Source organism: Osmerus eperlanus, chromosome 2, assembly GCF_963692335.1.
Source record: "Osmerus eperlanus chromosome 2, fOsmEpe2.1, whole genome shotgun sequence".
Taxonomy (NCBI): domain Eukaryota; kingdom Metazoa; phylum Chordata; class Actinopteri; order Osmeriformes; family Osmeridae; genus Osmerus; species Osmerus eperlanus.
Window position 1 is genome coordinate 7011977 of NC_085019.1, and position 14088 is coordinate 7026064.

General features: G+C 48.8%; 2 protein-coding genes across 2 annotated transcripts in view; one reads left to right on the forward strand and one right to left on the reverse strand.

The window, feature by feature from the left end:
• Nucleotides 1-635: 635 nt before the first annotated feature.
• Nucleotides 636-4516, reverse strand: qtrt1 (queuine tRNA-ribosyltransferase 1). The gene is made up of 9 exons (XM_062449973.1): nucleotides 4201-4516; nucleotides 3951-4019; nucleotides 3716-3854; nucleotides 3444-3638; nucleotides 3218-3356; nucleotides 3044-3119; nucleotides 2834-2943; nucleotides 1892-1976; nucleotides 636-1781 (listed from the first exon to the last, which is right to left on the reverse strand). The coding sequence occupies exons 1-9, from the start codon at nucleotides 4471-4473 to the stop codon at nucleotides 1629-1631; spliced, it is 1239 nt and encodes a 412-aa protein (XP_062305957.1). The 5' UTR covers nucleotides 4474-4516; the 3' UTR covers nucleotides 636-1628.
• Nucleotides 4517-4678: 162 nt separating this feature from the next.
• Nucleotides 4679-14088, forward strand: part of dnm2a (dynamin 2a) — a 22109-nt gene continuing 12699 nt past the window's right edge. Inside the window, 9 exon segments of the mRNA XM_062450065.1 lie at nucleotides 4679-5067; nucleotides 11074-11147; nucleotides 11415-11564; nucleotides 11729-11932; nucleotides 12052-12150; nucleotides 12257-12417; nucleotides 12525-12667; nucleotides 12915-13050; nucleotides 13130-13197. Coding sequence (XP_062306049.1) covers nucleotides 4907-5067; nucleotides 11074-11147; nucleotides 11415-11564; nucleotides 11729-11932; nucleotides 12052-12150; nucleotides 12257-12417; nucleotides 12525-12667; nucleotides 12915-13050; nucleotides 13130-13197 — 1196 coding nt within the window. The 5' untranslated portion in view covers nucleotides 4679-4906.

Consider the following 14088-nt stretch of genomic DNA (forward strand, 5'->3'; position numbering starts at 1 on the left):
TGACATTCTCTTACATTTCACATGGTTTACGTGCAAAATCTCCATTAATTCTGCTCACGCTTGATTCTTAATGTTCACAGGGTAAATAAATTAGTTGACACATTTTCTCCGAATTTATGTTAATCCATTTAATGGCATCAAATTTCATTTCGGTAAAAAAATCTGAGCTTAATAATTATGTATGAGGCAACATCCCAGTTTTATTTGCAGCACTCCGATAAAGAAACATCTGCGCTTTAATTTCCCACAGACACGATTCCGCCACGCAATATTTTCAAGGCAACAGTGCGACACAGATATAGGCATTAAGCACGTTCGTCTACACCATTCAAACAATGGTAACTCAACCATCAATGCAAAATACTGATTACATCAATTTAGTAAGCGTCGGCTGTTTGTCTGATGAACTTTATTACATTTAATAGCCAATTGTGAAGCAGCCCCATACAAAAACAGTTTACCATATTTGAATTATTCAATTGACAATTGTTTTTTTTATCGAACTGTATACAAATGAATATATTGAGCATAGTTGGAAGGTTGCCTGCATTATTGGGTCTACTCTGTTTAACTTGCTAGTCTAATAAAGTGTAAAACATGATATTTTTACATATTTCAATGTACAAATGACAATACCATTTAACAGAATTATTTATTTGTCAAAATCACAATGCAAAAATTAGCAATACAACTTTGTTCAACTGTTTCTTCCAAGTTGTGGGTTTGTATAAATATGCTTTGTTCTCCTGGGTTATTATGACAGCGGCAAGTCATAATACTAGGCATCATCATGTGTTCATGACAGTAATGCTTGGAAACAGGCACAGGAAATTGTGATGCTAAAAAGCCTCCCCCCAGAGGACTGTTTTGAGTCTCTGCCTTCTGCATGCAAATCAGACAGAACCATTTACATCTGGGCCAATGTCCTTTCTTCTTCTTCTAGGAAACATCTCCAGCGTGTCAAACAAGCAGAGAATGTAATCAATTCATTGAGTAATTTTTCCACAGATTGTCTATTTTGCCCTCTAGTGGCTCAATATCACAAGCACACAAACTCAATCTGACCATGAGTCCACTTAAACATCCCAACAAAACAGAACAGAACCTTCACTGGTTCATTACCTCTGGCAAAGAGTGATTACAAACCTCTAGAAACCTTCATAAATAAGCAACAAAACAGCATGGCATTTACAGAGGAAAGGCCGCTGGTCTGTAGCCATGGTAACAACAAAAAGTGCCTGAATAAATGAGGAGACAGTTCCTGGATTTCAACATTCATCCGGTCTCACATTACCATACTCCCAAGTCTACAGTCAAGACCACTGGTTCACAGGGTCTGACTACTGTCAGCTAAAATGAGATGTCTGATGCACAGCATGCAGCACTCTGTTTGGAGAACTCCAATGATTTAGCATAGCCAATGGATGAAAATCCAAACAAACATGAAATAAAATGTGACTGCCAAGTAAGCGGGCTGCAAGACCACCAACCTAAGAGACCTATGCTCATATGTAGACAAGAGTGTAAAAAAAAATATTTCAGTCAGAATGTGTTTTTCCAAAAGGCATTTTCCCATAAAATCCCACAGGTCTCTGTAGGGGACAGTTCCAAAGTTTCTAATTAGCGATTCAATCCAGTGTGATGTTGACTGATGCTAAAGCGTCAACTGCCCAAGTGGGATACTGGGCACTGTTGGGGTACATCCTCTTCATGAAGGCTCGCACAAATTCAGGGAACTGACCCTCCACAATACTCTGTCTCACTGACCGCATAAGAGTGAGCTGGGTAGGAAATAAACAATGAGATTATCAACAATCGATTCCAATAATTAACATTCTTCCAGTGCACTAAATTATGAATGAAATTAAGACTTTTGCCTTGTCTACTGTACCTGGTAGACAATGTTGTGGATGGTGATGTGATGCATAGCTGCAGGGTCACTCTTGAACAGGGCATGCAGGTAGGCCCGGGTGTGTCTGACAAGATCGAAGAACAAGTAAACACCAAGTACACTTACATTTCTATTTCCTTTTTTGTTCCCAGCCAGATTCAAGACTTATAACCAGTTGTCAAAAAACATTATGAAGATAACACAAATCAGGGAAATCCATCTTGCAATTAAAAATAGGAGTCAGTTGGCTGAGCGGTGAGGGAGTCGGGCTAGTAATCCGAAGGTTGCCAGTTCGCTTCCCGGTCATGCCAACTGACGTTGTGTCCTTGGGCAAGGCACTTCACCCTACTTGCTTCGGGGAGAATGTCCCTGTACTTACTGTAAGTCGCTCTGGATAAGAGCGTCTGCTAAATGACTAAATGTAAATGTAAAAACAGTAAGATAAGAACTGCACTGCAAACTCAAGCAGGTAGTGTCACATGTTTTTTAGGCACACATCTATCACTGACCCCATCCCCTGTGACATGATTACCAGATCCATGTTATTTCTTTAACCCTCGCACATTAGAGAACAATATTTTGGGCTATAGACTCTCTATAAACTTTTTGCCCTAAATGTGGTACTCTCATGGCTTGGCTGTCAGTCTGGAGTTCAGTAGAAAAGCACACCAATGGGCAATCCCATCATCTTTCTTCAGAAGAGGTACCAGTGAGTAGCAATTTGTGTGCATTTGACAAGTAACAAAAGCACAATTTAATAGACTAGAAATGTCACTGCAACAGCAAGCAGGCCTTCAGACTTGTGAAATTCTAATTATTCTCATTTGTGAAAAACCTAGGTTTAGTTTCCAAATGATGAGCTTTCCAAGAGAAGCAAACAAACTTCTATAATTTAACTTGAATATAGTTTGGTAAAGCATGAAGCGTGGTTAGACCTTTTACCTCTTACAGGTGGGACACTGGCAGTCTGGGTCAATGGGCTGAAAGTCTTTTGAAAACTGCTTATGTTTGATCTGGAGAGATCCCCATGGCACCAGGGCTGATCCGAACCTCTGAGACAAGAGTAACAACATAAGGATAATACGATAGACAGCCTGGCATATATGCTACGTAAATTATCAATATTGCTGACAAAATCAGATGAGTACTTACTGCAGTACGGGTAGGAAACACGCAGTCAAACATGTCACAGCCCAGAGCGACACATACCACCAGGTCCACAGCATAGCTGGAACATTCATAACAGTCACACATAACCTCCTTTATATTTGATAGTTTTTTGACAGATAAACATGCAGAAATACAAAGAGATGGTAGCAGCCGTACCCAACACCCATTAGGTAGCGAGGTTTCTCGCGGGGCAGGTGATCGGTGCTGAGTGTAACCATCCTCCAGAAGTCATCTTTCTCTTCACCTCCACTCAGACCACCAATGGCAAAGCCGGGCACGTCTCGTTTGGTCATTTCTACGAAGGTGTCAGAGATACTTGGGTATTTTAAATGTATGTTTAAGAAAAAGTCTGTGCATGTTTAAGAAAGGCATCAAGTCCTACCATCTAAACAGGCCCTTCGCAGCCCTGGGTTCAACCCTCCCTGAATAATGGCAAACAAATTCTGCTTGTCTGGATTTTTATTAGCGGCTATGCAGCGGTCAAGCCAGCGAATCGACCTCTTCATAGCCTCCTCTACCCGGGGTCCGGTAACTGTACTGCTGACCACATCGTCCAACTGCATCATGATGTCAGAGCCTGGAAAACACATACGTTTTCAAACGTGAACTAGTCCTAAAGTATATGGATGTGCAACTGTTCTGTGTCATGTTTACCTAGACTATTCTGAATACTGATGGACTGTTCAGGACTCAACAGGATCTCCTTGCCGTCATAAGGGGATCTGAACTTGACCCCTTTCTCGGTAACTTCTGAAAGTTCAACAAGAGACACCATCTGGAACCCTCCACTGTCCTGTGAGGAAATAATACATTGAGTCCAGAATGGGTGGAGTGGATGGAAAGATGCATTGAATTTAAAAATGGATTTGTTCGAAATAACAATACTCACTGTCAAAAGGTTTCTCTTCCAGTTCATGAAGCCATGCAGGCCATTTGCCTTCTCAATCAGTTCAGGACCCTGAGGAATAAAATAAAGGAAAACAGTTATGGGGCACTAGCTATCATGCACACCAGACCTGAACAGCTCTCTGTCTAGCGAGCTGATGATACATTATTAACTATGTAAATACAAATCCTGGAGGAGTGAGCACGTATTAAAATAATCCTTATAAAACATTCAGATATGTAACATCACCTACCGGCCTCATACCTAAGTGGTATGTGTTGCCAAGACAAATCTGACATCCAAGTCCCTCCAACTGATCCACCGTGATTCCCTTCAATGTACCTTGCGTTCCTACCGGCATGAAAACGGGGGTGCTGACCGTACAGTGTGGAAGTGTAAGATCACAAGCTCTCGCTTTGGTTACCGGGCATTCAGCAACAATTCGCAAAGCTAAAGGAGAAACAGTGGAAACAACTTTCTTAACAGACATGCCAGTTTCAGATTCTTTTAGCACATTCGCAGCCATGTTGTTGTATGAGCACGTGAACAAATGGCAACTGTTGTATGATTGACACTTCAGTTGATCACTAACAGCCAATAACGAGACGGCATAGAGAGAGAGGCAGTGTGATTGACCAATGATTTCGATGGTTTCTATGACAGGGTGGGAATCACCGGCCGGGTCGGATGTCGACGACCGGATGGTGTTTGGTGGAGGAAGTTTTGTGAGTTTCCCGTCCGTTTTGGTTGACTTCGTATATTTTACGTGTTTATAAAAACACGTAATGACATTTCATTTGATTTGTGAACGACACAAGTGATAATACCTTAATTTTCTTTGACAAAAAAGAGCACTGACGGGTTCGTAGGTGGTGGACCTCAACACTTCAGAGTAACCTGAGCACCAGTCTCCAGCAAAAGAGCCTTTCGTTTGGGAGCCGAACCGATCCAACGAAGCCATGGGGAACCGGGGGATGGAAGATTTGATCCCCCTTATCAACAAACTTCAGGATGCTTTCAGTACCATCGGCCAGAGCTGCAACTTAGACCTGCCTCAAATTGCTGTAGTCGGTGGACAGAGCGCTGGGAAAAGCTCTGTCTTGGAAAATTTTGTTGGCAGGTTGGTTCGGCGCTTCAAACTATCTCGTTAGCTGTGTGTCGCTAGGCTAACTAGCCTAGCTAGCTAATATATTCCCTAGCTAATGAATGTGAAAAGTAATAATTATGAACAGGTAGTTTGCTACTTGTACAATGTAATTCCTTGCTAGCTAGCTGTATTTGCATAGATATGTTCTAATTGTTCACACTGGTCGGGTTTTTAGCTAACAAGCACTAGCTAGCTCTAAAGACAAAGTTAGTATTCTTGATATGCAATGTTTGCTAGCTAGCTAGCTATTGATTGTTAAAATGAGCTAATTATAAGAACCATTCTCAAAAACCATTTACACTACCATTAGCAAGAGAGCACTGTGTACTTGTCTTTTAGAGAAGAGCAATGAGTGACAGTGAGTGGCACAAACATTTTACATAAGTTACTAGTTAGTTAGCTACTGTAGCTCTACTGGGTTGGGGCGACGTTTGCCTGACTGAAACGCTTCGGGAGGTGAACCATAATAGAAAGTTGTTTTGAGATAGCAATGGAGAGTTACCAAATCACATGATTTATTTTATTGCTGAAGGTTATGGAAAGGAAGTTAAATTCCCCGAGAGGTATCTAACGTTACTTCCAGAGCCTGGACTTTAATAAACAATGTAAGGCCGAACGCGGAAATGCAGTTGACTGATGTTTGGCTTCCCTGCAGCGAGATGTCATGGATAGTTCATAGCAATAATGTTGTGGCATCTCTTGCTAAGTTTTCCTATGTTACATTGTGTGTATGCTTTGAAACGAGATGTTGCTCCTCCATATTAAATGGTTTAGTGTACTATACTTTTCTAACCAGCATTGTTTGTTTTTCCAGTGGTGTTTACACAGCTCACCTCTCCCATTTATAATGGCGATGACGTGGGATATTGTTAGAGTTAGATGTTCTCAGCATCTAGTCTATAATAGTGTTATTATGAGCTAGGCAGGCAATATGGTTTCCCTAATAAAATACCATTCTGTTGCCTTTAACCCCAGGCAGTTTCCTGAGTGAGTTGAGTGTACTGTAGACTGTAAGTCTAGCTAATGAGTAGTGAATTGTCTTGTGTCATGCCTCTGTTTGGCCCTGGCTTCAAAGGAAACTGGAGTGTGCCTTTCCTTCCCATCTTTTTATAGTTTCATGCCACACCCAGACTACTACAGCAGGAGGCAGTTTACTTAATGCTTTTTGTTTGAAGTGTACTGCTACCCTCTCTCATGTACACTATTCTCTGAGGCTTCTGAAGTGAAATGTATATTCTATACCGTTGCCCTGTGCCCTTGTGGGAATAGTCTGTCATCTGCCTTCTTAGTATTGTTGTGTTGTGACTCCAGTAACACAGGGAAGGTATAGCAAACAGGTGTTAAACTACTCGCCTCAGGATATGGACTAAGGTCTCACTGATGTTTGGGTTTGGTACACTTCCTATTTCCCAGCAGTCAGTAGAGAAGAGCTCTTTTTTGTTTAGTTTGTTTGTATTGGCTTTTGCAAAGAAGCGTCGTCACTCGAGACGTCCTGTGTGAAATGGGGGTTACATGTCTCATAGTGGGAGTTGCTCCCATTCCTCTGCCACCCACTCTGTTGTGCAGTTTAACCCAAAGGCCTTTTTAACAGGCTGGTCCTGTCTCTCTACCCTGCATCAGCACTGGGTGAGGTCAGCCCTGCAGATAAAGGAACAAAACAAGTGCTCTCAATAGCAGCTTGTTGAGCAGGTTTCTGTATTCACACTGAAAAACCTAACCTGACCCAACCCACAACACATGACTGTGTTTATACGCACACTCATGCAGACGCGCTCACAGACACCGGGTCAAATGCGCTGCATTACATCTGCTAATCGTCGACGCTAGGTCTAACGCATACAAAATGCCAGTATTGTTGAATATGTACCCTAGCTGCACACACAGATTAGCTTAGCCTACCACTCAACACGCTTGTGTGTTCAAATGAGAGGGACTTTGTACAGCAGGGGCTCCTGACACTTTTCAGCTGTAATTAACATTAGTCAGTTGCAGTTGACCTCAATTTTCCCGCCTGAGCAGGCCTTCTGCATTGCCCCTGTTGACAGCTCTTACACACGCACGCTGCACACACAGACGCACACCAACAGTCACTTCTGCTATTAGGGCTTCGAAAATTGGGCGTGCGGGCTAGACATAAGTGTGATCTAGGTTCAAGAATGCAGACATGTCGTCTTACAAAACGGCATCCAGGATGTGTAGAATATTCTTCAGCAATAGATGATTAATACCCTTAGTGTGCGGGGGCGTAAACTAGGAATTGCCGAAGGGCACAGTTTGACAGGAACAAGCCCTTGGTGTCCGTACGTGGTCACTGTATGAGAACAGTTCCACATGCAAGCTTGGTTTCAAGGTCAAGACTAACTGAAACACGGAAGGGTTCGGTTGTTGTAGCTGATTACTATGACGACAGCAGTGATTGCCACTTGCATTGAGTTGCAATAGCATAGAGGTAGCATGCCAGAGAAAAGCTGTCTGACCGGCTGGACAATGGTTTCATGCAGGGAATTTGTGGGTTTCGTTTCATATTTTGATTGCACAAACTGAAATGAAGCAACACCTCCACGCTGTTGCGAGGGTGTGAACTCCCGGCTGTGGTGCTGTTTGAGAGTGAGAAGGCTGTGAAACGTGTTGGAGATGTTGCTGTGTCCTCATCACTCCTTCATTCTGCTGCACCACCAAAACTAGAGAAACTAGCGGTGGGAAACCACCAGGGGAAATAGTTTAACAAGCCGCCCCTGGTTCAGTTCTGCCTGTGTCTTCTGCATTCACCACTAGTGCTCTGATGTCATTCGGCTGCAATTGCAGTACTGTGCAATGCAAATCTTGGTGACATTTGACCTTTTACAGAAGACTCAGGTGCTCTGATGCAGATCCATGCTCTAATAGTCCAGGTGCCATTGAGTTTGTCTTGTATTTAGGCCTTGTGGGAAATTGAGTTTCCCCAGAAGTTGTTCTGCGCTGATCTGACCAAAATGGGTCGTGTCTGCTAGCCATTTTTCTTAATCCAATCTTCTAGCGTCATTCTGACTCAGGAGCACCGGTGTTTGAGCTCATGTCGATGATCTAGTCTTCATTCTCTACAGAGATTGAAGACGTACTGAATACTGGCTGACATCTCAGACATTATGTGACACTTTAGAAATATTCTAAAAGCCTGTATGCATTAAGCTGCACACTCCCTCGCAATCTTTAGAAATACACAATGTTTTCTTATTTGCCCATGCCTGCTTAAATGCCATTAGGCGTGCAATAATCAACAAACACACTAAATTACAATAAAAAACAACAACTCTGACCCGCCTAATCCTTTTTACCAAAAATGAAAATGGTACCATTAACTCAAATGGCTTCCCCGTGAGCAGAATTATCCTGGGTCTCGCTCACTGTTATTTTGCCAGACGGCCTTTCAGCCGTTTAATGTGTACTATTGAACCGTGAATAACATTTCAATTTATTCCAAGAGGAGGATCAGAAAGTCCCCATCTTGGCTTTGTCTGCGCGGGCTGATGTCATAGTCCCTGGGGGCAGGAGTTATAGAGGTCATATCTGGCACAGCAGGCTGGGCAGGGCGGGGCTCTTATCTGCTCCACTGTCACAGTTGTAGGCAGGCTAAACTGGACCCACAATCAGCAATGCGACGTTGATGACAAAGAATGGGGCCGTTACGCAAGATCCGTATGGTCTGCTGTTGCAAGGAGACCTCCTGGCTTTTGGTCTGGCTCGGTTCCCTGCACGGGCGGACTGAGGCTGGAGTCCCACCTTTTAGCCCCCGGACACTTGTTTTGCGTTGCACACCCAAGCACGCGGCCCTGCTGAAGTGCTCTGTCGAGGAGGTGTGCTGCTCTCACGCCTCCCTCCAAGGCCCCCCTCGCTGTGGCAGGAGGAGGAGTCCCCCATCCCTGGGGCCGTAGCTAGCCAGCATGCCTGGCTGAGAGAGGCAGAGGCTGGCAGAGCAGGGAGCGGAGGAGGGGACTTGGCTCTGTGTGGGATTCTGTCTCCCCTCTCCCTCTCCCCCTCTCTCCCTCTCCCTCTGCCCTTCTCTCCTTCTCTTTCCTTCCCTCTGCCCTTCTCTCCCTCCTCCCTCTCTCTCCATCCCTCTGCCCTTCTCCATCTCTCCTCCCCTCTCCCCCCTCGCTCTTGCTCTCTCACTCTCTCTCTCTCTCTCTGTCCATGGTGTTGGTTGACGCTCAGAGAGACTGCTAGACGTGGCCTCGTCCATCCATAATGCATGCAGATGATACACAATCTGCTCAGCCTCCTCTATCATTTACAGCACATCAATAATAGACACGCCCCCCTCCCCCTCCCCCCGGAGCCCCATTGCCTCGTACAGTAGGAGCGTGAGGACGCAGCTCTGCGTGGGCGTGTGGCTGGTCTGTCTGATCAGCCGGTCGGGTTCTGGATGCGCTTGTCTCTGTTGTCGGCTGATTCTGATCAGGCTGTTCTCCATGTACGCGGAGCGGAGGCTGGCTCTGTGCTCCGACGGGACCCGGCTGGGCCTTTTGAGGCCCAGCGCAGGTGAGGCTCGCCGGAGTGTCTCGCTGGGGCAGCTCAGCGAGAGGGGTGTAATTACAGACGCGCTAATGCACTAACACTCGCAGAGGTCGGCCCTCGGTCCCCCCCCCCCCCCCCCCCACTTACCACCACCACCTCAGCGGCATCCAGTCCATTTAGCTCTTCTCTACATCATCCTCCGCTCCCCCCCCTCTCCCTCTCTCCTCCCCTCTCTCTACCCCTTTATGTTCTCTCCCTCTTAGTGACAAACGGCTGGCCGCTCTGCATTGTGTGCAGCGGACAACACTAGCGCTGAACCCAGGGCCATCCAGAACGTTCCCCACTGTTCGGCAGAGGGAGAGAAACCCGGCCTGTAGCTCGGTGGTTTGCCCACGCACCAGTACCCTGCCCTGGGCGCCGAATGGGAAGAAAAGACCCCTCCTCTACTCCCCCCACTCCCTTCAGGCTAGTCTGCATGTGGAATTAGTTGGTTGAGGAGGAGGAGAAATGTGGGTTATGGCCATCTTGTTAGACGTTTCCTGCCCCCCCCCCCCCCCCCTGGTCCTTCAGCTAATGATCCCCTCCAGATGTAGCCTAGCATGTTGTACTCGTTCCAGCCAAGGCAGGCAGACGGACAGCCAGGGGGAGGGAGAGGAAGGAAGGGGACTGCAGGGTGGGGTAGGGGCTCTGCCCTGCTCTAAGGGGCTGACTCGGCGCTCCTGCTGGGGCTGGAATTCCTTAAGGGGGTGGGGGCTGTCACCATAAGAGGACGAGACCCACTGGACGGTGTCTCACCCCCTGACGGAGCAGCTCTGCGGGCCGTCTGGGGAAAGGGGATTTCAGAACTGTGTGGTCGGTTCTCCAGCCGTAGGAGGTTTTTATGATTATTTGCACTGCGTTGCACCATGGACGCCAGAGATAAGCGAATGCCTTAGTGTCTTAAGTAGGCTACATAAAACGGTGGTATTTTCCTGTTCGACATAACGAGGGGGAAGAACTCGAGCTTTGATATCGGCCTCTCTTAGCATTCTGGCGTCGCCCCTTCAGACAGAAAAAACATGGTAAATTGCGTGGCAAGATATGAGAGTGAAGTGCTTCGATAGAAGCACTCCGTTTCCAAATCGATGCATCCATGATGACGGGAGTGGGTGTAGACGACATGTCAGGAATCGATCAGCAAGGGCATTATGATGTGACTGGTGAGGAGTCAAGTCGGAGGGGCGTGACCCTTTCCCCTTGGTTTTTCAATCTAGAGGCACAGTCAGAGAGAACAATCCTGACTGTAATAAAGATTTTCTGTCGTTCTCTCTTTTGTTCTCTCTCTCTCGTTCTCTCTCTGTGTATATTTATTTTCTTTTGGCAATTTGTATCATTGTCTGCTCATTTCTTCCTCCGCCTTTCTGTCTTTCACTTTCGCTCTCGCTCTCTCTCTCACGCACACTCACTCTCTCTCTCTGCCTTTGTCTTTCCTCTCTCTAACCGCAGGGACTTTCTTCCGCGCGGGTCAGGCATCGTCACCCGGCGACCCCTCATCCTGCAGCTGGTCAACAACAAAGCCGGTGAGCTTCCCTCCTCCGGCAGGCCTGCCCTGCTGTGCGGCCCCACTCTCACAGCACACCGCCGCCGGCTCAACCCACCGTCTGCCCGGAACCTGTGTGTTGTTGTCCCTCTCACCATGCCTCTCTCCCTCTCTCTCTCTCTGTCTCTCTGTCACACTGTCACTCACCGTTCCTCTTTGTCGCCCTGTCATTCTCTGTCTGCCTCTGGCCTGTCTCTCTCTCTCCCTCCTTTTCTCCTGTCTCTCTCCCTCCTCATTCCATCTGTAGAATATGCCGAGTTCCTGCACTGTAAAGGGAAGAAGTTTGTGGACTTTGACGAGGTGCGGAGTGAGATTGAGGCGGAGACGGAGAGGATCACAGGCTCCAATAAGGGCATCTCTCCCATCCCCATCAACCTGAGGGTCTACTCCCCAAATGGTACTTACACACACACACACACACACACACACACACACACACCGGTACACACATACTCCAGTCTCTCCATGTTGGTACTACTTTCGATCAGTCAATCCAGAATAAGGATTCCCCATTTTGAATGTTTCTTTGCCATAACCCTATGTTACTGTCTGTGCCCGCAGTGCTCAACCTGACACTGATCGACCTGCCGGGGATGACCAAGGTGGCCGTTGGGGACCAGCCTGTGGACATCGAGCACCAGATCAGGGACATGCTGCTGCAGTTCATCACCAAGGAGAGCTGCCTCATCCTGGCCGTCACGCCAGCCAACACCGATCTGGCCAACTCCGACGCCCTCAAGATCGCCAAGGAGGTGGACCCGCAGGGTGAGGGTCCGGCTGGGCCCGGTGCTGCCGACCGCCTCGGTGTTGGGATGGGTGTAGGGGTGGGGTGGGGGGGGTGCAGGACTCACTGATCACTTCTCCCCATCTGGCTGTGTTGTCAGGGCTGCGCACCATCGGCGTGATCACCAAACTGGACCTGATGGACGAGGGGACGGACGCCAAGGACATCCTGGAGAACAAGCTGCTGCCGCTGCGTCGAGGTGGGGACGAGGACACGCGCACTCACACACACACACACACACACACACGCACACATTGTCCATCACCGGCCGTAGAGCGGCGTGTTAAGCCTGCGTGTGTTGCCAGGCTACATCGGCGTGGTGAACCGCAGTCAGAAGGACATCGACGGGAAGAAGGACATCCGCGTGGCCCTGGCGTCCGAGAGGAAGTTCTTCCTGTCCCACCCGGCCTACAGGCACATGGCCGAGCGCATGGGCACCTCGCACCTGCAGAAAGCCCTCAACCAGGTCAGCGTGCGCCCACCGCCAACCAACCCCCCTCTCAAACCCCACCCTCCGAATACCGCTGCCCTGTGTCCCCTCTCTCCTCCTCACGCGGGCGTCCCTCTCCCCAGCAACTGACCAACCACATCAGGGACACCCTGCCGGGGCTCCGCAGCAAGCTGCAGAGCCAGCTCCTCTCCCTGGAGAAGGAGGTGGAGGAGTACAAGAACTTCCGCCCCGACGACCCCACGCGCAAGACCAAGGCCCTGCTGCAGTGAGTAGAGGACGCATCCGGGGGTGGAGGTTTCGCTAGGAAACAAGGCGGGCGGGGGGGGGGGGGGGGGGGAGGGGGATCTGGGCCTTGATCCTAAAGCTAACCCGCTTGAGTCGTTCACTACCCCCCCCCCCCCCCCCGCTCGACTGTTTTAATACAAACCAATGCCTCTTGAGTGAGAACCCGCGAACCTCCGTTCAACCCCCTCTGAGAGCTGCTTCCCTGTGCCCCCCCCCCCCCTGCCCAGGATGGTGCAGCAGTTCGGGGTGGACTTTGAGAAGTGCATCGAGGGCTCCGGAGACCAGGTGGACACCAACGAGCTGTCGGGAGGCGCCAAGATCAACCGCATCTTCCACGAGCGCTTCCCCTTCGAGCTGGTCAAGGTGAGGCCCCTGCTCGCCATCAGGCCCTCGGCCTCGTGGACGCCGCCGTACTGACTCTCTCTCTCTCTCTCCCTCTCAGATTGTCTTTGACGAGAAGGAGCTGAGGAGAGAGATCAGCCACGCCATTAAGAACGTCCACGGTGTCAGGCAAGTGGAGAGGAGAGGCCCAGAGAGACGCAGCAGGCCTTGCAGTGTAGCACCACACCACAGATGCCCCTACCTGTACCCCAACACCAGCCTCCTCACTGCCCCTACCTGACCCCCAAAACTAGTCTCCTCACTGCCCCTACCTGAACCCCAACACCAGCCTCCTCACTGCCCCTACCTGACCCCCAAAACTAGTCTCCTCACTGCCCCTACCTGAACCCCAACACCAGCCTCCTCACTGCCCCTACCTGACCCCCAAAACTAGTCTCCTCACTGCCCCTACCTGAACCCCAACACCAGCCTCCTCACTGCCCCTACCTGACCCCAAAACTAGTCTCCTCACTGCCCCTACCTGAACCCCAACACCAGCCTCCTCACTGCCCCTACCTGAACCCCAAAACTAGTCTCCTCACTGCCCTACCTGAACCCCAACACCAGCCTCCTCACTGCCCCTACCTGACCCCCAAAACTAGTCTCCTCACTGCCCCTACCTGAACCCCAACACCAGCCTCCTCACTGCCCCTACCTGAACCCCAAAACTAGTCTCCTCACTGCCCCTACCTGAACCCCAACACCAGCCTCCTCACTGCCCCTACCTGACCCCAAAACTAGTCTCCTCACTGCCCCTACCTGAACCCCAACACCAGCCTCCTCACTGCCCCTACCTGACCCCAAAACTAGTCTCCTCACTGCTCTCACTCTGGCACCTGGCCTCTTTCTCATAAATCCGCCCCCATCACTCATGTCTGCCCCACTGCAAGGGCAGCCGACACAGACCAGCACAGCACAGAACGCACTCCTCTCTCCTGAAACATGTTTACCTGTCGTATGTGAGATCCTAACATGATTCCCTTTCTCCCACTGCCTTTCCTCTTCCGCTTTGAGTGTGTC